We start from the raw sequence: 26,550 nt of genomic DNA on the forward strand, positions 1-26,550 counted from the left end.
ACACTCATAAATCTACCATACAAAAATGAATCACTGTTGTCGGAACAAAACCTCATATCTCTAAAATATTAACTTTACAGGAGAAGGAAAAAACCTGCTTTACTTTTAATGTAAGTCAATGGAACCAGAATTTCTTCCAAGTCATTCTGGGTCGTTTCTTTTAGTCCAATCATCATGAAATTTACACACAATGCAAAGAGCAACAGGCATTTTCAAATTATGTCAAAAACTGGAAACATTAAAAATGGAGATGCAAGGTTTTTTTTTCCAACAGCAGAGAAATGTATGTAAATGTGTTTATCAAATACATATGAAAGTGTATGAAAATGGCCAGAATACTTGTCTAAAGCACTTTTGACTGGATACCTTTTAAAATGAATTTGTATTCCAGTATTTTAATTTTAAATATTAGCAAAGGAACATTTAGCATGGCAAAAGCAAGTGTTGTGTGTACTGACAGATTGTGAAAATGAAGTTTGATGATTTGATATTTTATGGTTAATGCAAAATACAAAGCAAAACACAGAAGTCAGTACCCTTCAGTTCTATCTGTAGCCTTTGTTAAAACTACACACATTTAAAAAAATATAACAAATACAAATAAATGTATTTTAAACATGTATTTAACTAATACATTTTTGGCTATTTTCGTATAATTGCAAAAATTATATTTGAGAAATACATTTGGATTTTTTTTTCCATATGGGTAGAACTATTTTGAAAAAGGTTCTATATAAATATAAATCTAGACCCACAACACATTCTCCATTAAAAGAACCATTTCACTCTTTGAGTGTTCATGGTTTTACAAAGAACCATTGTCTTTACTAAAGAACCCTTGAAGAATCATCTTTTTAAAGAGTGTTAGATAACCTAGTGCTCTAACCACAGTACAGAGACAGCACTGGTTTGTGTTGTGAATGACCTCAGGTTCAGCGCCGTTGCACAAAATCCTTCTATTCTGGTTTTATCTTAGTGCAGCTTTTGATACTGTTGAAAACAAAATTTTAATCCAGCGTTTTTGAATACAGGGTCAGCCTCTCGGGCTCAGTTTTAGAATGGTTTAAATCATATTTAAGTAATAGGCAGTTCATGGTTTCACTTGGAAATCATTCATCTAAAAGATTTGGCATTTCTTGTGGAGTCCTCCAAGGTTCAGTCTTAGGGCCTTTGCTTTTCTCTTTGTACATGCTACCTCTAGGTGATGTCATTAGGAAGCATAATATAAATTCATAGCTGTGCTGACGACACCCAGTTATACATTTCTGTTCCTTCTGATGATCAAGACAGACTGACCAGCTGTGTCAGATATTTCTCAGTGGACGTCGCACAATTTTCTACAATTAAATCATGAACTGCTCCGCCTGTTTTTCCCGTTTTGTATTCTAATATTTTATACTAACGCTGTTTGCTATCCGCTGTGGTCCGGAGGAGGATGAGTTCCCCTTTTGAGTCTTGGTTCCTCTCAGTGTTTCTTCCTCTTTGCTCTTAGGGAGTTTTTCCGTGCCACTGTCGCCATTGGTAAAGCTGCTTTGTGACAACACCTGTTGTAAAAAGCGCCATATAAATAAACTTTGACTTGACTCAACTTAAATCATGAAAAAACTGAAATACTGATTGTTGGTACAGAAACTCAGAGAAAGCTGATTTATGAGAAACTTGGTTCTTTAGCTTCATAAACCAAACCTGAAGTATGAAACCTGGGTGTGATCTGAGACTCTGAGCTCTGTTTTATCTGCATGTAAACAAAGTCACTAAAGCAGCTTTTTATCATGTGAGGAAATCACTAAAGTTCAGCCTTTTCTCTCTCAGAGCGACGCAGAGAAACTAGTTCATGCGTTTGTTCCAGCAGAGTTGATCACTGTAATGATCTTCTTACTGATCTTTCTTACTCTTCCAAAGAACACAATGCATCTCTTACAACTCGTACAAAATACAGCAGCATCCTAACAAAAACAACACAGAGAGATCAGATCAGTCCTGCTTTAAAAGAGCTGCACTGACTGTCTGAATCGTTCAGTATAGAGTTTAAAGCTCTGCTACTAGTTTTTAAAGCGCTAAATGACCTTAAAGCTCCGCCTACATCACAGAGTGTCTGTTTATGATCTTAGATCTGCAGATACTGACCTACAGACACCTTCAGTAAAACACAGAAAACGTGGAGAGACTCTTTCAGTTATTCTGCTTCTAAACTGTGGAGCTCAGTTCAGCTTTTATTAGACAGTCGAGCTCAGAGCTCACTTTTAATAAACACCTGAAAACGCAGCTCTTTAACTCAGAGCTTCATTAAAATTATCCTTTAATTTGATCTGTGCCTTTTTCTTATATTATTCTAATTTAATACTTATAATTTCTTGTATTACTGTTAAACTTTATCACCTGTCTGTAAAGTACTTTGAACTGCCACCAGCATGAAAAGTGCAAAGGAAAAAATGCCTCAACACCCTGCATGTAGGTTACCTCTCCACCATGAATGATGTTAAAAAAAAAAGAAACGTTTTAGGTCAAAACTGTCTCTCAAACGATCATAAAACAAAGTCTCAGAAATCAGACAAAACATTCATAACCAGCTCTCAGCCAGCAGGTTCTACAGCTACCACTTACTGGAGAACGTGTTCTATATTTTGACCCAAACACAGCACAAAGAATGAGAGACATGCTGGTACATAAACAAATGTATTTACTTGACATATTGAAATGTATTGCAAAAAGTTTGGCTGAACATTTCATAAGTAAAAGGACAACAAATGCAGAACACAAGTACTGCTACCACCATATCAAAGCTGACGAATGCATCAAGTTCCTCTTCCTCTCCGAATATTTGCTCACTGGATTTGGATGGAATCTAAGAACAGAATGTTCACCATCTTAAGGCAGCCTAAAACTACTGATACATTTCTGACGTTTGATCTCGGTGGATCCTCTCATGCAATTTCACTTCTACAGTCACAGAACGGTGAAATGATCAGTGTTCGACGGTGTAATGGAACAGCACGTCTTGAGGATCCTATATTCAAATGAGATGCTTTCTATACAGTTAATTTAATGGTTATATACACACACGCCTCCTTTCACTCCTTTAAAGTTTGGTCATGTTAATAAAATCCTTTCAAAAAGTGTAAAGTGTACACTGACATTTCACAGTTAATGTCTAATGTTAGAAACTGCAGTAAAAACCAGAACCAACATGTGAAAAAAGTTCTTTTGGACAGTATTTGAGCTCTATTATACACCGGTCAGGCATAACATTCTGACCACCTCCTTGTTTCTACGCTCATTGTCCATTTTATCAGCTCCACTTACTATATAGGTGCACTTTGTAGTTCTACAGTTACAGACTGTAGTCCATCTGTTTCTCTGATACTTTGTTTGCCCCCTTTTACCCTGTTCTTCAGTGGTCAGGACCCCCATGGCCCCTCACAGAGCAGGTACTATTTGGGTGGTGGGTCATTCTCAGCACTGCAGTGACAGACATGGTGGTGGTGTGTTAGTGTGTGTTGCGCTGGTGTGAATGGATCAGACACAGCAGTGCTGCTGGAGTTTTAAACACTGTGTCCACTCACTAGTTTTAAACACTGTGTCCACTCTATTAGACACTCCTACATTGTCAGTCCACCTTGTAGATGTAAAGTCAGAGAGGATAGCTCATCTGCTGCTGCACAGTTTGTGTTGGTCATCCTCTAGTCCTTCATCAGTGGTCACAGGACACTGCCCACAGGACGCTGTTGGCTGGATATTTTTGGATATTTTTCAGTCCAGCAGCGACACTGAGGTGTTTAAAAATAAATGGACAATGAGCGTAGAAACAAGGAGGTGGTCATAACGTTATGCCTGATCGGTGTATTTACTAAAGCCGTAGATATGAACGTAAATCAGTAACTATCTTTAACAGTGATAGTTTCGGACAACTATAAAAAGTCTTTCCTTCATTCAGCTCCTCTCCAGTCCTCTCAAAGAAACATCTGCAAGAACAACCCTTCATAAAGGTGCTGTAACAGCGTACTCTAAAGCTAACGCAGTCGGAAAACACCACGGATACGAAAACCGATAATCACAAGAAGTTTTCGGCCTGCGTCACCTCACACCCCTAATCTGACAAAGTCACGAAGCACTGCTATATACATGGACAACATTACATGCAGTAGGTTACACAGGACGATAAGGCATGAAACAGAAGTGAAAACAGCAGCAGCAGCAAACTATAAAGCTCTGGATCCGTTCTGGAGCTTGAGGAGCAGCGCAAGAGGCAAAGTCTACGAATAATACAACAAAATGCTCAGCTAAGCATTTAGAACTGTACTGTTTTTGAGAAACACGTATGCTTGTTTATTGTGAGCAAACCTGTGAAGCTGTGTCACTGAACTATGTCGCTTTTTTTGTTTTGTTTTTTTGGACATGGACATTTGGAAGTCTTTCTACAAATGCCACTACTCTAATGAACTATCCGTCACAAAAACTCTCACACGATCGCAAAACCGCCCCAAACTAAGGGTGCTTTCACATATGGACATTTAACATGAGCTGCGTTCCAACAGCTAAGCTGTAGCCTAGATGGCCTGTGTGTGTTGGCTGTTCCAATCGGAAAGATTCTTCAAATACAGCCCACATTCTGCCCATTTTCAAGGACACTTCCAGAGTATTCTTCATGCACATGCCTGACTAGGGCTGGACGATTAATCGAAAAAGTAATCAAAACCGACATTCAAAACCTCTAAACGACGTAATCTTGCCCATGTTGGTTATTTAGATTTTTTAAAAAAATTCTGATAATCCTTTCTTCACTGTGTGTTCATGTACCATCCTCTTAAAACTTAGTACCGCTCGTGTATCACGTGACTCCACCATGTCCAGTCTGCCACATGGAAGCCAAGGCTACGTTCACACAGCAGGTAAAAGTGGCCCAAATCTGATTTTCACACCAATTTTTTTTTTTGTTTGTCTGTTCAGATTATCTTTAAATGTGATCTGTATCATCAGTCTGAACAGATCAGCTCCTAAACTGAGCCGCATGCTCAAAAGATCAGAGCGTCACGCTGCTTCACGGCTCATCCAGAGGTAAACAATCACGACCGCCAACGAACGCCAGTCGCTCCCGGAGGATCAGCTTCATCTTCACCAGCATCACAGGAGCCATCATGAAGCTTCACTGACTGACAGCTGGGCTCATCACCCAGAATGTGTTCCAGCCGTAAAAAGGGCGCGGCCACTTCTTTGGTTCGCGTCCTCGGATTCTTTAAACTCTGCTTTCAGACTTTTAACTGTTCTTTGACGCTGCAGCCTCGTTCTCCTGCGGCCGCGTTCAGACATTTCATTAGAAATCTCTTCAAACACGGAGGGTTTTGGATGAGTCTCTTCTAATTTTTGTACGGAAATATCAGCCCAAATGTTTGAGTCTCAGCAGCGCTAAATTATGACGAATGTTCAGTTGGATTGACGTAAAAGCCACATGAATTCTGATCTGGCTGTTGAGACGATTTACATTAAGATATGCAGAACATATTTACAGTACAAACCTTGTCAGTGAACTATGAGGGTAAAAAAAAAAATCTAAATAATCATTCATTAATCGTAATCGAGGTAAAATATTCAATTAATTGTGATACTGATTTGAGGTCATATCGCCCAGCACTATGCCTGACCTGGAGAAAGTTCAAGAAAAATGCACAGCAGATTATTTAAAAAGGCCAGTAAAATATACAGGACGTTATTGCTTTGTGTATCTCTTTAAAAAAGGTGTAAACTGACTGCAGCGGGTGAGATGCAGCTGCTTTCAGCGAGTTCAAGAGGTTTTAGCTTCCAGGGGTCGTATTACAGAAACTTCCTATCTTTTTGTCTTAAATTGAGATCTGACAGATCAAGATAAGATTTTTCACAAATTTGTATTAAAGAATCTTAATTTAGGAATCTTATCTTACAGCATCTTATCTCAAGTTAAGAAATCTTAACTTTCTCGACTGAAGTCGACAATCAACTGTCGTGTCTGTTACCTAGCAAGCAGGCGCGCACAGCTGAAACGTAAACACGTCATCAAAGTAATCAAGGTAGTTAGTCAGACAGCTAACACTAGCTACCGTTACTGATATACAAAAGGTCTAATAAAACTAAAGCATGATAAACTGAGAGTGAAGAATATTGTTAGAGCGCCCCCTGCTGTTCATCAGAGCGTCACCGCTCCCCAGTTTGTCTCCATTTCCCAAAAGCTTTAGCCGAGCGTGCTAGCGTTACTCCTCATCACTGTAATATTTCATCATCAACATTAACACACGAAGGTAATAAGAGGGACAGTGGAGATCGAGTCTGCAGCGTCTGAGATTTTAAAATGCTGTTGGAAAAAAAAACTCTAAGTCACTCAAGCTCAGTTTTCAGTGTAGATAAATGCAGCGTCATTATGCTGGTTATAGTGAACTGTGCTGCCTGAAACTGAACACAATAGAAACAGATGGTTAAAACAGAAGTAAAAACAGCTCTGGGGTTCATAAAGTCAGGACAGTATTTAGGAGGTTTAGTATAGTTAGGATGTTTATGTGATGCTGTTTTCTTATCTGGAGTTAATGATGAGATTATAAACTTAAGAACTGTTGTTCTGTATTACCTTCTGTCCTAAATTCAGTCCTAACTCAAGTTGTCATGGTGACTAAGTAGATAAGATTTCAGACTTAAGATGTTTCTGTAAGACGGCCTCTGGACCACATTTAATTTAGAAACTAAATTGTTTGACGGCCACATTATCCATCACATCATCGCTCACACCAGCAGTATTTCTCCACCATATTCCGTGTACTGACTCCTTTCTGTTGCTGCCACAAAGTGGCCTTGGTAGACCGTTCTGTTTTGCACCGTTCTCAGCTGCAGGCTAGCTTTTGGAACGCAGCTAACGTTTCAAGTTGTGGACCCTAAAAATGTAGAAAATACACCGTCCTCTGAACGGTAGTCAGAACAGTTCTTTGTAATCGTCAGGCTCGTGGTTCAGGCTCAGTGAGTTCCATGCACTGTGGATCGACAGGTTTAGATGATTAGAAAAGTGCCATTTTGCGCCCCACATACAAATTAAAATAAGATAGTGTTTGGAATGTGAATCTTGCCGACCAGCCAATTTCATATGTGAAATCACCCTCATGACACAACAGGCACTGTAGTACTTTAAAAGGTCTCACACACACTCACTCACACACACACACACACAACACTGTACACTCTCCAGCACTTTTCCTCAAAGTTGACCGAAGAGAAACACTTCTTATTGTGAGAAGCCCAGCGGCTTCAGGCTCACTCTGGCTGAGTGAGGGGCTTTTTCAGAGTCCAGACATCATGACTGGAAGCTTCCGCATCCTCTGCTTCTGACTCACTGCTGGAGCTTCCGCTTCCGCTGCTGCTGCTGTGGCCTTCGCTGGCGCAGTACTCATAGCATTGTTTATCCTGGGTATTCCTCTTGCTTTTCCTGCACTGCCTTTCTTCCTTCCTCCTTCCTTGCGACGTTTCTGGGAGCACCATCTCGCTGGACATGGCCTCTGCTGGGGCTTGGGTGTCCTGCCAGGTGCAGGGTCCTTGGGGGAAACGGAGGGCCGGGTTTGGCATGGGAATGCAGGAGACCTCCCTGCTGTGGAACTTGGGCTTGGGCTTGGGCTTCAGCCGCCTGTCGGAGGTGGAGGCCTTGGCCTTGGCTTTGGTCTTTGTCTTGGTCTTAGTGCTGACCACAAACCAGTCCTGGCCACAGAAAAAGATTTAAATTGTTGTCAGTGGCTGCAATATTGGTCAAACATGGACAGCTTCGAAATAAGACATACGGAAAGGTCTGAGCCATCTCACTGCATCATGTGCACTACTGAGAAACAGGGTGGGCATTGCTTGAAATTTGCCATCTGAAATTTTACCATTAGCCACGTTTACATGCAGCCCAGTAATCCATTAATAATCCGACTAATAGCTCAATCAAAATAGAATACGTCCATGTAAACACCTCAATCAGAATGGACAAGTTCTATTGAGGACATTCGGAATATAATTCCTATCTGATCGAACGAGGTGGGTAATCCTGTAAATAATCCGTTAAACAGAAGAATAATATCCGTGTAAACGCCTGTATCTGATTACATTCCCTATCAGAAAGTTTAAGTCCGTTCTGACCATGTTCGTCACGTCATAGTGAGAATTTATACCGTTCAACATGGCGGAGCAGAAACTGGTCTGCAGAGGAGACGAAGTTTATGCTCTGATCTTTAAAAGACGGCGGTGGGACGGACGTCCAGCTTATGTGTCTCAGAACACGACGTCTTCCTCTCGGCCTTCTTTAATAAGGACATGTGAAGGACGTTTTCCTGGGTCTGACATCATTTTAAAGGAATTAAAAACACAAGCGCTGCTCACTGCTGCTCATCTCACTCTGTCTGGACTCACGTGATGCTGGTTGTCATGGTAATGTCTACACTAAGCGGTTCTCTATGCATGCACGTCATTTGGGATCTGATTACTTGTAGTGAGCATGTAAACGGAGATTTTCCTCAGATTGTTGAGACTGTGTATATTTGTCTCAAGGGTCAAATCAGGGTTAAAATCAGGCAATAAATCATGTCATGTAGACCCAGCTTAAGCCAGCAGGACAGCTGGTAAGAGGAATGAAACAATGGCTAAATGAAACGTAGTTGTAAGACGTGCATTGAGTAGCCACTCCCATCTCTTATTTATACCAAGGTACAAAAGTTACGGCTTTAAGTGATTTTAATTCAGTCATCAAAAACTGGCGAAATTAACAGCAACTCAAAATAATTTGAACACAACCAGCAGCATTGGTGCACATGAAGCACACAATCAGGATGCCACTGGAACCATGTATGATATTCTTGTGTCGCAACTAATGTAAAAAAGAAAAACTAACGTGAATACATCAGAATATTAAAAATGGGTATTCAGAATGCAAAAAATAATTCAGTTTCAGTAAAATCGAACCAACCGATTCCTAATTAGAATGGTTGATATCCAATCCCCATCTTGGAGATTCTCCAACAGTGATGTGTCTTTTACCTGGGAATGAACAGAGTTGATGTGGTATTTCACGCCGCTCTCCGAGTTGAATTCTTTCTTACATATCAGGCATTTATACTTCCCAGTGTGAAAGTCCCCCTGCAAAGACACACGTTCAGCCCAGGTGAGTAACATACAGCCAAGACTAATCAAGAAAAAAATATCAACAAACACGTGAAATCAATATTTGTCCATTTTAAAAGCACCTTTATTTAGAGACACTTCCAAGGTAACTTTAAATGTGAATCAAATGAGGTCCTGCTCTTTATATAGAGGCTTGTATTAACAATGTTATGCTGCGCAAGAATGGGTCATAGTACTGGGTCAGAGTTATGATCTAGGATCAGTTACAGCATCTAGGCCACCAAGTGCGTTTACATGCACTTAATAATCAGATAACTGCAGAAAATCAGACTTTAGCAGTAATCCGATCAACCCATTTACATGCACCTGAGTAATCAGATAATGGGAAAACTCAACACAACGTAAAAAACTCAAACTTCACGCCGTGGCTTTTCTTTTCCAAAAACACAGAGCCAGTTTACCTAAAAAATAAACTTTTTCAAATGCAATTTTGTTTTTCTTTTCTTAAGTGCTGATACTGAAAACCTGAGATTTAAGGCCTGAAAATATCAAAACATTCACAGAAACCAAAATTACAGTTATATTAGAAAACATAACATGTAAAGAATATATATTAATATTATAAATAAATACATAAATAAATAAAACCATGGTTGCAGTTACAAAAAAGAGGGAGGGAGCTGAAATGTACAAGGTAGATGTGGACTATGATTTGGAGCTGCAGTCCACTGTGTTTTCACTGAAAATACTCCACGAGAGTAACTGTTTGGTCTCAGGAACCTCACTTCACTCACTGGGCTTTTGGATTAGCGTCATCACAATCATCAGTAACAATAAACCTCACTGATATCTGCTTCTGTCATTGACTTATCAATTTGAGTTTTACCACTCGTGTGGCTGATGCTCGCAATGAGCCGAAATCAAACGTGAATCTTCGCTATTATTTTAAGGTACGTCTGCTGTCTTTAACAGCTGCAGCTCGAGCTGCAGGAACGACATGAAAGAAAATGAGCGTCTATAAAGAGTCAAGACAGATTATGCTGACTGTATGGCGAAGCAAACTAAAGAAAAGGTATAACAGGTTCTCACCAAACAAGGTAGGAGAAAGAACCCTGAGGAACTCTGGCACACGCCCGCAGCTGCTCTGTCTCAAACGGATGACGTTTTATTACGTTTAATTAAGTCTGCTACTGTTTTTATTTGCACGTCTTTATTATTGGTTATAATTGAAAAATATTTGATTCTTAGATTTTTAAGTCAATAATTTAAATCAATTTAAATCATTTTTCCACTTATGTTTGAATGACTTAAAGTGACGTTACTGGCACAGCACGAACTACTGCCTCCCCCTGAGGGTGCTTCCCGGCCCACTAGTGGTCCTTGGCTGCTCGCTTATTTCCGGTAGTGCAGTCTGTTTTCGCACATGTTCAGGCTGAGAAATATGAAAGAAATCAGAGTAAGAGTTTACACGCACTGAGAAAACTGACTACTGAGCTAAAATCCAGCCTCTTTATTGGACTTCTAAGAAATCAGAGTGAGCTGTTTACATGACCATTTGTACAACTGCAGAAATCTGATTATTTGGTGCAGGTTAACATGCTCATTAATTAAAATAAATGTGTGCTTCCTCCACAACACATGCAAACAGCCACAACACCTTTTCAATACTGTGCACAGTGTAGGATGTGCATGCAGAACAGCAATTAGCCATCACTGTTCTGAAACAAGGTAATAAGAACCAAGTCATCTAACGGAAACATGGCCAATTCTATTCTCTTTAACTCTCGGATACGGGTGGCTGTGGATTCATCAAGAATCAAATGTGCTCTCGGTGATGGGGCACAACCCCCTTAGCCAAGTGCACAAATCCAACTGGTGTATGTGCCACAGTGCTTCAAACTTTTACGGATTTAATAAAAAGTACTATCTAAGTAATCTATCTAAGAGGGTCTTACTGAAAAATAATCCTCAATAAGAGATCTTCTACCCCTACCACCTTTTCAAGTGTCACCTTGCACCTTGGAACTGAGTAAGGGGTAGTGGGTGAAATCTTACCCTACAGAACTGGACAACCCTATAACAAAGAAGAACATCACTTCATTAACAGCTACAGTGACAGCAGAGGAGGGTACAGTTCAGCTCCTCACTGCTGGGCTTTAGTTACATTTAGCCCCAACCCATTTCACCCCTCGCCCCTACCACTTAGCCCTTAGACCTCTGTTTTGCACGTTCACGTTCAGGGGTAGGGTGTCCCGATTCTTTTTGAGATAGAGGTGTAGGGTGAAGTGTTGGGGCTACATGACCCTCCAAACGGAGGTTTTTCAGACACTCCAAACAGAGAGTTATGAGAAAAAACAGAAAAACCGGCAAGATGGAGAACAAGAGACCAAAGAAACACACAAATGTGAGAATTTTCTCCGTTAAAAAATTATGATAACCACTGTTTTATCTTAGTTTAATGTCGTTTCAGTGTATTATGGTCCTTTTCTTCATAACAAGCATAATAAATAGCTAACTGTGCTAATGTCTTGGTAGCTAGCTAGCTAACTTTCCTGTTCCACTTTAAATAGTCCAGCAGTTTTGACGCCTGAAGCACCAGAATGTAACTGGTGCACCATTTAAGGTGGAACGAGAAAATTTGAATGAGAAACTGGTGAATATCTGACTTCAGCTTCATATCACTGAAGAATTAGGGGTGGGTGATAATAAATAATTGCCCCCCTCTTTGAAGATCATATGATTCCCTAAATGTAACTAAAGCCCAGCAGTGAGGAGCTGAACTTTACCCTCCTCTGCTGTCACTGCAGACTGGCAGGGTCGCCTACAGAGCAGCGCTGGTAGCTGTTAATGAAGTGATGGTTGTATTTGAGGGTCCCATTTCATAGGGTAAGATTTCAACCACTACCCTTTGTAAGGGGTTAGGGTGACACTTGAAAACAAGGGGTAGGGGTAAAAAGAAGAAATGGGACTGGGCCTTAGGGCATCATATGCCTTCAAAGGGGGGGCAATTATTTATCACCCACCCCTAATTCTTCAATGATATGAAGCTGAAGTCAGATATTCGCCAGCTTCTTGTTAGAATTTTTCCGTTCCACCTTAAATGGAGCAACAGTTCTGATGCCTGAGGTACCAGAATGTAACTGCTGCACCATTTAAGGTGGAATAAGAAGTTTAACTAGCAAGCTACTGAGACATCAGCACTACAAGTGATTTTTTGTGCTTGTTCTAAAGAAAAAGGACCATAATACACTGAAAGTACACTGAACTAAGATAATAAAAGAAAATTCTCACATTTGTGGGTTTCTTTGGTCGCTCGTGCTCCATCTTGCTGTTTTTTTTTCTTTTTTTTCTCATAACACTCCATTTGGAGAACCATGTAGCCCTAACACTTCGCCCTCGTCCCCTATCTTAACAAGAATCGGGACACCCTACCCCTGGACATGAACGCACAAAACAGAGGGGTAAGGGCTAAGTGTTAGGGGTGAAATGGAACAGGGCCTATATTTACTGAAAAATATGGACTTTTATTACAGAAAAAAAAGTCTTTCCTTACCAGCGTGCAGAGCCCAAGGTGAGCCTTCAGCCCCGACACACTTGTATAATAGCAACCACAACCCTATACACAGAGCAATAAACCAAATTTAGTTAGTTACAAAACCAATGATTCAAACAGTATAATTACTTAAGATATGACAAGAGGTTCCGACCTTGTTGGGACACTGCACTTTTCTTTGCAGTTTCACCTCATTCTTCCACTTTCGCAAGACTTCCTGGCTGAAGGCAGGTAATCCGGGACGGGAATACCGCAGCTATGACACAAAAATAAAATAGTGAATCAACATTAAGGCTTCACCCCATCAACTAAAACAGAATGACCAAAATGACCTGTATTGCCTGATGAATGTGAGTGTGAAGTTTTTACTCGTGTGTTGTTTCCCAGTCTGAGACATAACACTGTGGTGTGAGTAAGGCTGAAAGATTAATCATTTTTATATCGAAATCGCAATTTTCAAATCGCAAGAGCTGCAATTTTTTTTTAATTTAAGCCTACATTATCAAAATCGAAATTTACCCTAATAACACAGAGCTTATGAACTGCCTGTAGATAAGATGGACCAAACCTCCATGTGTTGTGACATCACAAAGACAACTTACTGCAAGTCTTGCACACTATATTCAGGGATCAAGGCTCAAGCCAGAAAAGATGGATATTTTGGCCAAACAGTCCACTCTATGAAAGACTGCACAATCAAATAGTGCATCGATTCAAGAATAAAGTTTCTCAACATAAAATAGCAAAGAACTTTTGCTACAGTACATAATATCATTAAAAGATTGAGAGAATCTGGAGAAATCTCTGTATGTAAGGGACAAAAACCAGTATTTGCTGGCCGTGATCTTTGGGCCTTCAGGCAGCTCTGCATTAAAAACAGACATGATTCTGTAGTGGAAATCACTGCATGGGCTCAGAAACACTTCTGAAAACCACTGTCTGTGAAAACAGTTCATCACTGCATCCACAAATGCAAGATAAAACTCTACGCGTTAAAAACGCAAAGAAGAAACCAAATATAAACAGGATCCAGAAATGCTGCCACCTTCTCTGGGCCTGAGCTCATTTAAAATGGACTGAGGGGAAGTGGAAAAGTGTCCTGTGATCCGACAAATCAACATTTTAAATTCTCTTAAGAAATCATGAAAACTGTGTCCTCCGGGATAAAGACCACTCAGCTTGTTATCAGTGCACAGTTCAAAAGCCAGTATTTGTGATGGTGTAGGGGGGCATTAGTGCACATGGCATGGGTGACGTGCACATCTGTGAAGGCACCATTAATGCTGAACGATATATACATGTTTTGGCAACACATGCTGCCATCCAGACAACGTCTTTTTCAGGGAAGGCCTGGATTATTTCAGCAAGACAATGTAAAACCACATTCTGCATGCATTACAACAGCATTGCTCCATATTAAAAGAGTCTGGGTGCTAAACTGACCTGCCTACAGTCCAGACCTGTCACCACTGATAACATTTGGTGCATTATGAAATGAAAAACACGACAAAGGAGACACTGAACTGTGGAGCAGCTGAAATTATAGATCAAACAAGAACGGAAAAACATTTCACTTTCAGAACTACAGCAGTGTCTCCTCAGTTCCCAAACGCTTACAGAGTGTTGTTAAAAGAAGAGCTGATAAAACACAGTGGTGAACAGGCCCCTGTCCCAACTTTTTTGGAATGTGTTGTTGGCATCAAATTCAAAGTGGACATATATTTTTAAAAAAACAAATAACATTTCTCAGTTTCAACATTTGATATGTTGTCTTTGTAGTATTTTCCTTTAAAAATATGGTTTACATGATTTACATATCATTCAATTCTATTTTTATTTACATTCTGCACAGCGTCCCAACTTTTTTGGAAATGGGGTTGTATGTCAAGTACAATGAATGTGGTATAAAGGTAAGATATCACATTACATCACTCAATGTTTAGTTACGTGTAGGTGTGAGAATACTGCTGTCTGGTGTTAAATGAGTTATCATCACTGAAGGCTGTTATCCTGGTAAATCAATTAATCATTACCGGACACAGGCCTAGAGGTCATTATGCTCAAGTGAAGATTTATTTTTTTGTGCAAGTCACTTAACCATGAGCTGCACACCAGTACAACACGAATGTGAGATTTAACCTGGTTCTGAATGCAAACTTTAACCCCACTTCCATAGGAAATAACAGTCATGATAAAACCTTCTGGAGTACCTTCCTGTCATCAGGAACCAGGTCTCGCTGCACCTTCCTCTTGGGCCACTCCTTTAGCAGCTCCTGATTGGCAATTTCCCGCAGGTGGAAGATGGCCACCTGAGCTGACAAACGTTTAACCCTGCCACTCGGTACATGCTCTGTGTTGGGCTCCATCTGAGCCCTGACCTCCTCGTTTGCAGCCACTTGAGACGCCTGCAGTGATCAAGAGCAACATTTTTAAGCCCATGTCAGGAACACCGTTCCGTGGCTCCTGAAGTTGCCATTACTAACCAACCATTGCACCATGGTTATTGCAATAATACAATGCAGTTAAAATAAGCTCAGGTAAGAGTACATTTGAAGGTGACTGCCATTCAAAGCTTTGATTAGGGTCATTCTACAGAAACGTCCATTTCTGTGTCCCTAGCATTTACAGATATATTACACTTGAGAAACATGTTAGGAATACAATTTATTTATACTTCAGAATAAAACAATTAGTTATTTTAACAGTTACACCTTCCTGATCCATCAATTTAGCAATATTGGTTTTTAAATCAATTATCTAGAATTCCAAGCATCACAGAAGAGCTCCTCCTCACAGTCACGTGTAAAGGTCGAGGCCATATTTTGAGGTAAAAAAAAACGTTTTTCCACAGTTTTAACTGCAATAATCTATACATAACTATGAAATACATAAATTAAATGACAAAGAAAACAGATGCCAAATAAATATTATAAAATGTATAATGAAAGTTGTCCCCAGGAGTCATGTCACTGGTGTTACCGCGTAACAAAAAATCTCTTATTTTGAAATAAAAGTCACACTGATGACATCACTTGACTTCCTTTCACCTGTTCTCTGAGGATCTATGAAGAAAAGCACATGGTGAGTCCACTGTGTCTTTCAGTTATCAGAGATTTTCTCATTTAGCTCATGATTTCATATGAAGCTTTTAGCTGAAGTCACTGGTGTGACCGACTTTATTCTGAGGTAATTGTGAAAAAATAGAATACAAATGGATTAAATTACATATTTTAGTGGATATTCCATGATTGACAGCATGTGGTTTGATATTCTGTAGCAGCCATTCTGTAAAATGCATTTTTCATTAAAAATGTCTCTGGTGTTACCTTTCTTATGTGTAACACCAATGAGGATCAGTAACACCAGTGACTCCTATGGAGAGACAGAAAAGTGGACGTTTCTGTAGAATGACCCATTATTATTTTTGTTTTACAAGCAATGCTAAAGAAAGATGTGTTTTTTGTGATTATAGTAAATGTAAGTTATTTCAAACGTAGATTGCAGCTTTTTTAATTCTCTGGTCAATTAGTATGAACTATAAAAGGCGGCTCACCGGTCCATGCTCAGACTTGAGATGGTATTCCAAGCCTGCTCTTGAGCGATAAGGCTTCCCACAGTGCTTGCAGTTCATAAGAAGCTTCTCCAGCTCCGACTCCTCCTTACCACATTTCTTCATGTGGTACACGTAGCCCATTATACTGGTGAAGCTGCCAGTGCATCCCTGCAGCAAAAAACGGCATGTACAAATACACAAATGAGATAACATTACATGTAAAGACATTTCAGTAAAATATTTTGTGTTTAATTAGTTAAAAACCTCAATTATATCCTCCTGTCAAATAAGCTGCTCTGTTGAACTATTTCACACACTGTTAAAAGGAATGTTTTGGAAAAGAAATCATATTTATACAATTTTCCTCTGATCCCAGACACAGTTAATCAGCCAAGACATGTTCGTAAGCCAAATTTTGGCAAAACTGGTTTAGTACTGGAGCTACGAGGCTAAGATTGCTGGTAAACAATGGCAGTAAACAGACAACCATGTTTTTTTTTCTGTAAAAACATCCCCAAAATTTCCCTAAACCCACTCAAACAGAAAATGGACACTTTTAAGATCACATTTGACCAACAGCCGATTTGGTCAGACTCTGAAGATGAGACTCCACTAAATTCCCAAACTGTCATCACCACTGAGCAGCTTTTCAGGCGGCAGCTGTGACAGAAGAACAGCTGAACAACCTGGAATCAGCCAGAAATGAACCCAACACCATTCGCCAAACTAAATGGGCTGTAAGATGCTTTACAGACCGGCTGGAACAAAACAACATTAATACTGATCTGGCAAAAAGTGACAAAACTGAGCTGAACTTGATATTGTGGCAGTTTTACAGCTGTGAGTGGAGCTCGTTACTCTGACGTAACAACAAGCTGCTTGTTAAGGAACTATAATTTGGTGAAGGAACTGCGAACATTAAAACATATTAAACGCCGCGTTCACGGCCCAGTTTATTAATTTATTACTTTATTTATTTAACTGTTGTATAAAAGCAGTAGAACACTTGAGGAGTGTGTTATCGCCAATAACATCACGACTGTGATGATCTATGGCGACCAAATCACAGCCGGGATGTTATTTCGCGATAACACACTCCCTCTCGTGCTATATCGCTTAAGTATGACTTTTTGTGAACTATAAATGAACAAAACCCGACTGTGTAGCTGATCATTTATTGTACTGGATTAAGAACAGACTTAGGAACAGCTTCTACTCCAGTGCAATAAGAGAACTGAACACTGCCCAATGCTGACATTGTACACTGCCATCCACACCTTTCCAAAACATATTCAAGGGATATTAAAGATGTTTACATTCATTTGCACTTTGTATTTATTATTAAACTGCACTATTTGTAAATAGAAACACTACCATCCACATGCATGCATTATCACAGCTGCTACACACTTTTATATCCACGGTTATGCATTTTTTAAATTTTACTTTTATATAATTTTATACCTTTATTTTTTATTTATTTTTTAACATTTTAAATTATAGTCTTCCCTTTAATATCTTGCATTGTATATTTTAGAATTGTTTATATTTTTGTTTTATTCCTAGTTTAATCTTTTTCATTTATGCACCATTAAGATTGTTGCCCAATTTCGTTGTACTCTGTGCAATGACCAAGTATCTTGAATCTTGACCGCTGAAATACTGAATTATATTTTGTTGATAACGTGCTAAAACACTCACAATTCAGTGCTGGGACTTATACACTGTTGTTGTGAAATCTGGCTTTAATAAGTAGAAAATTTAAATACAACTGTATCCCGACAGAATAACAAGTGTTCTTTATCTTTCAGCCTTTCTCTATTTATGTGATGCATGTCACAAGTGAATACCTCCTTTGAGCATTTTAATTTTCCCAGCCTCTTCAACACTTTTCTTAATTTCTCTTTCACTGCCTGGTCATCGAATCCATTCCCGTCTTCTGGGGTGGGCTAAACCACAACATTACAGGTAAGTCAAGACTTACAGTCTCAGTTGAGCTACTACTATCATCATTATAATCATCATCACCATAAAACATCATTTATATATCTAAGGTATTCTAAAATAAAATAAAAAATCAACTGAAAAAACACACCAGCTTATTGTGGTCAGCCATGAGGTGGTACTTCATCCCAGTTGAGGTCTTCAGTTGTTTTCCACAATGCTGACATGTGAAATAATGCTAAGATAATAAAGAACCAAATCAGTTTCAGTAACAGAAAGCTCCTGATAACTGTTTATACAACGGTTAGTTCCGGCCACGCAAGCTGATTGGTTGAGAAGTGTTCTAAGCATTTTTTGCCATAACAGCACGGTTTTTCACAAGCACTGTATCACTCCGCCGAGATGCCGTTGCTAAGCAACGACTTTGACAGCTGTAGGAGACGCTCAAGACATTTGAATGTTTTCACTTTTTACTTTGCCACAAACAGAAAATGGACACTTTTAAGATCACATTTGACCGACAGCCGATTTGGTCAGACTCTGAAGATGAGACGACACTAAATTCCCAAACTGCAGCTTTTCAGTCGGCAGCTGTGACAGAAGAACAGCTGAACAACCTGGAATCAGTCAGAAATGAACCCAACACCATTCACCAAACTAAATGGGCTGTAAGATGCTTTACAGACTGGCTGGAACAAAACAACATTAATATTGATCTGGCAAAAATTGACAAAACTGAGCTGAACTTGATATTGCGGCAATTTTATGGCTCAGTCTGATTTGGTCAGACTCTGAAGATCAGACTCCACGTTTGGCGAATGGTATTGGGTTCATTTCTGGCTGATTCCAGGTTGTTTAGCTGTTCTTCTGTCTCAGCTGCCGACTGAAAAGCTGCTCAGTGGTGATGACAGTTTGGGAATTTAGTGTAAGTAGCTGGAGAACGAACTGCCGGCTGTGCAGCGAGTGGGCGGAGCTCGTTACTCTGACAAAGCAACAAGCTGCTTGTTAAGGAACTATAATTTGGCGGAAGGAACAGCTAATATTAAAACATATTAAGTGTCACGTTCACGACCCAGTTTATTAATTTCTTACTTCATTTATTTAACTGTTGTATAAAAGCAATAGAACACTCGAGGAGTGTGTTATCGCCAATAACATCACGGCTGTGATGATCTATGGCGACCAAATCACAGCTGTGATGTTATTTCACGATAACACTCTCCCTCTCGGGTTCTACTGCTTAAACAACGCATGGACATTCATTGGTACATGGTTTCCAGTAAGCACTACTGCACTCAGGTACCAGTTTGCAGGCCGCCATGTGTTTCTTCAGGCCCTCCACCGTTTTCCTCCCAACACTTTTGCATTTGGGGCACGTGACTCTGCCCTTAGCTAGAATCTGCAGCTGCCATCTCTCCTCTTGACTTCCTGCCGAAATATACCAAATAACACTGTCTTAATCACAGCCTCATAAACCTTCAATTAATTTACACCACCTGTGTGGAAAATGAGGCTTTGTTCACACAGCAGGTAAAAGTGGCCCAAATCCGATCTTTTTCTTCATATGTGACACAGATGTGTGTCTGTATGTCAGTGTGAACAGATAAACACACTGAATCTGACATTTTCAATTCTGATTTGAGATGCTTTCATATGTGGTACTGAAATCCAATACATATCTGATGTGCTGCAATACGACTCTAGATCAAAATTCATGCGATTTTTACACCAATCCAACTCGACATACATCATAATTCCGCGCTGCTGAGACTCATAAACGTTTGTGCTGACGTTTCTGTACCAAATATAAGTAAAGACTTATCAAAACCCCTCCGTGTTCAAAAAGAAATGTCCGAACGCGGCTGCAGGAGAACAAAGCTGCACCGTCAAAGAACAGTTAAAAGTCTGAAAGCAAAGTTTAAAGAATCCGAGGACGCGAACCAAAGAAGTGACCGCGCCCTTTTTACAGCGAGCTGAACACATTCTGGGTGATGAGCCCAGCTGTCAGTCAGTGAAGCTTCATGATGGCTCCTGTGATGCTGGTGAAGATGAAGCTGATCCTCCGGGAGTGACTGGCGTTCGTTGGCGGTCGTGATTGTTTACCTCTGGATGAGCCGTGAAGCAGCGTGACGCTCTGTTCTTTTGCGCATGCGGCTCAGTTTAGGAGCTGATCTGTTCAGACTGATGACCCATACAGATCACATTTAAAAGATAATCTGAACAGACAAACAAAAAAATCTGATTTGGTGAGAAAATCAGACTTAGGCCACTTTTACCCGCTGCGGGAACGTAGTCTAACCCTAGGTTTCACCTAAGAATACATAATGACAGCAAGCGTTAGACAGGCTGCACACACTCATATTCGCCAGGTAAAGGATGTAACGTGTACTGTTTACATCAACCGCACAACCTCATGCTAATTGGTCACCCTTAGTTTTCACGTATGTTTAGCCACAGCAGCATTTTTGGGTAAAAATATATCTTTAAAAACTTTAAAAACATTCCATGATCATTTCCCTCACCTGGAGGATAAACTGGAGCCTCTTTCTTCATGTAGGAAAACGAACTCTGGGCCACAGCACTGCTAGTCGCCAGATTCCTCTGTGTATACTGTGCTACAGGAACTATGACAGGCACTGTAGGAGAGAAATGTTGCCCATAAATTTGTAACAAACCTTTTTGAAAAGGGTCTGATAACTTTATCCTTTTAACTTGAATTAAATAATTTACAGCAATGTCAGACAGAGTGAACGTGTTAGAAATATTAAGCAAGGCATGAAATAATGAATACCTGTCTGTTTCACTTCCTCAATATACTTCTTTAGCGAGGTTTGGCCCACTTCCTCCATTTTCCGCTTCTTTTTCATCTCAAACTCTGGACACGACAGAAAGTGATGTTGTACATGTGAGTTCAGATTCACCAGCATTCTCAGACAGAATTGACAGCTTCAGTTGTTTAAACCTTCTCCTTATCAGACAAGTAAATCTACAGCTTTAACAAAGTGATAATGATTTTTTGCTGTAAATTGGTCTTTTCATATTCTGTCAATTCTCAAACATGAATGTCTGCACTGAACATCCTGTAAAGCTTTATTTTTAAACAAAAATGTTTTCAGAGGTACTCTTCTGTGTGCTTCTAATTTTTTCTTTGTGCTGCTGAAGCGCTACAAATGCTACCCAGTGGCACAAGCTGAATGTTTGATGGACACAGCAACAGTTGCTAATGGAGTTATTGGTAGGAGTTATCAGAATTTTGCAAGCAGTCAGTTGTATGCTTCATCCATGCATTAAATCTAAATATATATACTGAGCAAATTACTGGGAGTTTAGGTGATGGCATTGGAAAAAAAGCAGTGACTGTATATACGAGGCAGGGCTGACACTCTGTTCCAGAAAGAAACATTCAAGAAACAAGCAAAGCATGCTGATGCATTTTGTTTTTGTCCAAAGTAACTAGCATTAGCCAAAATGCTGTTATCCTAAGGTTAAATATCTGGCTCAAGGATATAATACAACTTCTCAAATTGCTGTACTGCTACCGCCATAATAATATACAACCCCATTTCCAAAAAAGTTGGGACACTGTGTAAAATGTAAATAAGACCAAAATTCAATGATTTGTTAATCATTTTTCAATTAAATATAGGGTTTAATAGTACAAAGAAATTTTGTTTTTTGAAAAATATATAACCATTTTAAATTTGATGCCAATAACACGTTCCAAAAAAAGTTGGGACAGGAGCAACAAAAGGCTGGTAAAGTTGTGTAATGCTAAAAAATCACCTGGTGATTGATCAACAACAGGTCAATAACAAAAAGCATCTCAGAGAGGCGGAGTCTTTCAGAAGTAAAGATGAGGAGGGGTTCACCACTCTGTGAAAGTATTTGCTGGCCGTGATCTTTGGGCCCTTAGGCAACACTGCATTAAAAACAGACATGATTCTGTAGTGGAAATCACTGCATGGGCTCACAAACACTTCTGAAAACCACTGTCTGTGAAAACAGTTCATCACTGCATCCACAAATGCAAGTTAAAACTCTAAAACACAAAACACAAACTGTACATAAACAGGATCCAGGAATGCTGCCACCTTCTCTGGGCCTGAGCTCATTTAAAATAGACTGATCGGAAGCGGAAAAGTGTCCTGTGAAATTCTTTTTGGAAATCATGGACACTGTGTCCTCCAAGATAAAGACCACTCAGCTTGTTATCAGTGCACAGTTCAAAAGCCAGTATTCATGATGGTGTAGCGGAGCATTAGTGCACATGGCATGGGTGACGTGCACATCTGTGAAGGCAACATTAATGCTGAACGATATATACATGTTTTGGCAACATATGCTGCCATCCAGATGTCTTTTTCAGGGAAGACCTTGATTATTTCAGCAAGACAATGTCAAACCACATTCTGCATGTATTACAGCAGCATTGCTCCGTATTAAGAGTCTGGGAGCTAAACTGACCTGCCTGCAGTCCAGACCCGTCACCCACTGAAAACAGTTGCCGCATTATGAAATGAAAAATATGACAAAGGAGACCCTGAACTGTTGAGCAGCTGAAATCCAATATCAAACAAGAACAGGAAAACATTTCACTTTCAAAAATGTAATCTTTTCAACATTTGATATGTTGTCTTTGTAGTATTTTCCTTTAAAAATATGGTTTACATGATTTGCATATCATTGCGTTCTATTTTTATTTACATTCTGCACAGCGTCCCAACTTTTTCGGAAATGGGGTTGTAATTCAAGTGAAACACCAATCTATTATGAACCTGTACAGCTTTCTCCAAACTATTTGTGCAGGATACAGGCTGATTATGTGTCTCTGATTCTTGCAACTCATCTTCAGACAAACCTGTGCCAGCATATTTCCTAGCAAAAGGTAAACTGTGCCTTCTATGCACTTCAATTAATCAGATATATGCAATGGAATTTTGACTTATTTCAAAAGTTGTGCTGTGTTTGTCATCAGTTTTGCTGTTGGTTGAAATCTGCTGCTCACCTGTCTCCCTCATAATCTCTACGTTGGACCCAACTTTTCCCTCCATTATGGATGTAGTGGCATGACCAGTGGCGACGGGCTGACCTTCAGATCCATTCATTAAATTGGCATGGACTACTGAAGAGCACGATGATGCCCCTTCTGTGGAACCCATGGTTACTGGCTGAAGATCGTAATACCTGGAGAGGTACAGGATAACATGAATGTAGTAATGTAGACATATCAAATTGTGGCCAAACTGGATATATGCAAATGATTCTGAGGGAGTCTGAGTCTATTATGATGTTATAGTCTAAGAGAAATCTGTAATCTGCCTTCGGTGTGTTAAAGCGTCAGATAATGTAATGTATAGTACCCTGACTATAATTATCTATCAAAAGCTTAGAGTATCAAGCATTTCCACTCACTTTTTTCTGCCATATGTTCTCTTTATCTTTTGGGAGCTTGTCTCCTCACTCTAAGATACAAGAATACAGAATTATGGAAATGGATGGACACAGAATTCAACATATTCCGAACTCTGACAAAACAGCTGGGGTACTAAAAAGAGTCAAACCAAAGAGGACTGAGCCTTAACCTTAATGTGAGCTTAATGATTAGCAGATACATTATACTGTTTGTGCCCAAGGTAAGGTGAGGTTTGATCTTACCATGGATGTTACACTCCCACCCGCCGCAACCTCTCTCTCCATTATTTTTGAGACTTCTGATGAGATATTAATAAAGGGATCATTTGAAAATTCATTTTGAAGACTTTTCAGTTTGTTTCATATTAAATACTGAGCAAGTGATGGGCTAGAGCATGAGTTTCTGAGTTACAGTCAGGGTTAGATGCAAGGTTCAACATGACCATCAAGTCGCATGTGTGTTTACCTGGTATTTGGGCCTTCATTTGTGGCCTTGAGGTTTTCCTCTTGCTGGCCACATACATGGCAGACATGTTACCTTGGAGGCGAGCCCTAGTCTTATGCTTCACAACTCAACACGGGGATGGACAGACTGGTAGTCTAATAACGCAATGGAGCCACTGCATTAAACACAGGAGAGGCGAGTCCAAACAGCGAATTCCTTCAGAATCACTGCTGCTGTCGGTGCAGTGTAACGATACCTGACGATGTCTGCTCTATGCTACAGTTAACCAGTTCATATTTCACTAGCCTAAAGAAAACATACAGTCGGGTAGGTCACCGAGACAAATTCGATATATTTAAGCCTACTGGGAAAATCTGTGGTGCAGACGGGGGGTAACGTTGCACGAAAACCCAGCTCAAAAGTCCAATTCAGCGCAGCAGCACCGACGCTGTGTTGCAGCGAGAAGCCCCGCTGCCACCATCATTGTCAGCCTCTCCAGCCTAAAAGGACGTCTGAGGTAAAACGGCGAAAAAACAGATCTTCCCAAATGTGAAAAACAAATGTTCCAAACAGAGTCGGCATGTACTTTTACGGTGAGTTACAACTTCGCTGAGACGAGGCTGCTATTTTTGTTGTTTCTTGTTTTTTTTCTGACGGTTAGCTCGCTGCTACTTCATGACATGTCTACCTCCCCCCCGCGCGCTCTCTCTCTCTCCTTCGACGAGCTCGGCTCTCTTTCCCTCCTTCTCACCGAGTTGTGACAAACGGACGACGCGAACAGACGGACCGACCAGCCATGACTGACCCGGGTTAAGTCCTCTTCGAGCGAATGTAAGAGGAATAAACAGAAGAGCAGTTTAGCCACAGCGTTTCTCGTCCTCTGAGGGGAAATTTTACCTCACGGCCGTGGCCACCCCCCGCTAGCCGCTTTAGCAAATGAGCTTCGCGCTCGGTTCGTCCCCGCTGAAGGGGGCGGACGTTTCCCGCCAAAAGGGAGCTCGCGGCTCCCATCTGCTGATCCGAGTTCAGCTACCGACGAAACCGGGCCGTGAGAGCTCTACGTGTGTTTTAGGACCGCGGCTGATCCGAGATCAGCTGCCGACACGCCCAGGCGCTGCGAGCTCGCCGCTCACGGCTGATCTGGTATCAGTTAACGAGGCGCTCTTTGGCCTCCGCCTGATTTTTAAGGCCGCGGATGAATTCAAGGAACTACGCTCAACAACGCACACTGAAAACGGGGGCGTGGTTAAACACGTGGCCACACCCATTTTTTAGCCCAGCCCAGGCATGCAATGACGTAGGGACTAGTTCAGTTCAGTTCAAAGCGCTTCAAAGCAATAGAAGGCATACATTACTATTGAAATTCATAATAAAACATGTAGAACGTAAAACTCTTAATACATAACGGAACAATCTTTATTATTTTTGTGCGTTGTGTTTGTTCTAACGGCACAATAGCGGCACTTTGCATAGACACACAAACATCACATGTACCCCACAAACATTTTTTTTTTAAATTCTTTTTTAAAGTTCACTTGAAATCAAAATTGACTTTATTTACCACATAAATTCATGTCCCTGACCATACTAAGTATCATAGATGTCATTTAAAACATAAAATTCTTGTATTCCTGCAATCTTTGATCAAACTGTATCAACCTTTGCTCGCCTCTAAAATGTCTTCTGACTTTTGGGCCCAGTCCCATTTCTTATTTTTTCCCCCTATCCCTTGTTTTTGAGTGTGGACCCTCAGAACTGAGTTACAGGGTAGTGGTTGAAATCTTCCCTCTGAAATGAGACCCTCAGATAAAAAGAGCATCACTTCATTAACAGCTACCAGCGCTGCTCTGTAGGCGACCCTGCCAGTCTGCAGTGACAGCAAAGGAGGGTAAAGTTCAGCTCCTCACTGCTGGGCTTTAGTTACATTTAGGGCATCATATGATCTTCAAAGAGGGGGGGGGGCAATTATTTATTATCACCCACCCCTAATTCTTCAGTGATATGAAGCTGAAGTCAGATATTCACCAGATTCTTGTTCAAATTTCCTGTTCCGCCTTAAATGGAGCAGCAGTTACATTCTGGCACTTCAGTCATCAGAACTGCTGGACTATTTAAGGTGGAATGTGAAATTAAGCCAGCTAGGTACCGAGAAATTAGCATATTATTAGCAAATTTTAATGCTTTTTATGAAGAAAAGGACCAAAATACATTAAAACGACATCAAACTAAAACAATACAATGGTTGTTGTAATTTTTAACAGAGAAAATTCTCCTTTGATCTCTTGCACAGGTTTTCCTTTTTTTCCTCATAACACTCCATTTGGTACAGAGGTCCAGAGAGACCATGAGGTAGCTGTAATTTTCTGGATTGTTATCTTGAGATAACAAGTTAGTAATCTTATTATCTCAAGATATCAAAGTTGTTATCTTGAAATAATGAGTTAATTGTTATTTCGAGATAACAAAGTTGTTATCTTGAAATAACAAGTTAATTATATTGTTATCTTGAGATAACAAAGTTGTTATCTTGAGATAATGAGT

General features: G+C 40.1%; 1 protein-coding gene across 1 annotated transcript; it reads right to left on the bottom strand.

The window, feature by feature from the left end:
- Nucleotides 1–5,446: 5,446 nt before the first annotated feature.
- znf512 (zinc finger protein 512) lies at nucleotides 5,447–24,922 on the bottom strand. The gene is made up of 15 exons (XM_036581187.1): nucleotides 24,031–24,922; nucleotides 23,808–23,863; nucleotides 23,565–23,614; nucleotides 23,158–23,336; nucleotides 20,944–21,027; nucleotides 20,675–20,788; nucleotides 19,456–19,580; nucleotides 18,304–18,390; nucleotides 18,059–18,157; nucleotides 16,209–16,376; nucleotides 14,866–15,060; nucleotides 12,810–12,911; nucleotides 12,656–12,718; nucleotides 9,019–9,117; nucleotides 5,447–7,704 (listed from the first exon to the last, which is right to left on the bottom strand). The coding sequence occupies exons 1-15, from the start codon at nucleotides 24,095–24,097 to the stop codon at nucleotides 7,267–7,269; spliced, it is 1,926 nt and encodes a 641-aa protein (XP_036437080.1). The 5' UTR covers nucleotides 24,098–24,922; the 3' UTR covers nucleotides 5,447–7,266.
- Nucleotides 24,923–26,550: the final 1,628 nt, after the last annotated feature.

The sequence above is a fragment of the Colossoma macropomum genome, unplaced genomic scaffold (assembly GCF_904425465.1).
Source record: "Colossoma macropomum unplaced genomic scaffold, Colossoma_macropomum, whole genome shotgun sequence".
Lineage (NCBI taxonomy): Eukaryota > Metazoa > Chordata > Actinopteri > Characiformes > Serrasalmidae > Colossoma > Colossoma macropomum.

Bases quoted from the DNA above. Each gene is read 5' to 3' on its own strand.
- znf512 (XM_036581187.1), bottom strand. From the start codon at position 24,097: ATGTCTGCCATGTATGTGGCCAGCAAGAGGAAAACCTCAAGGCCACAA. The intron at 23,615-23,807 runs GTAAGATCAAAC...CTTGTATCTTAG, and splicing joins GTGGGAGTGTAACATCCATG to AGTGAGGAGACAAGCTCCCA. The intron at 20,789-20,943 runs GTATTCATTATT...TCTCTCCTACAG, and splicing joins TGAGGAAGTGAAACAGACAG to TGCCTGTCATAGTTCCTGTA.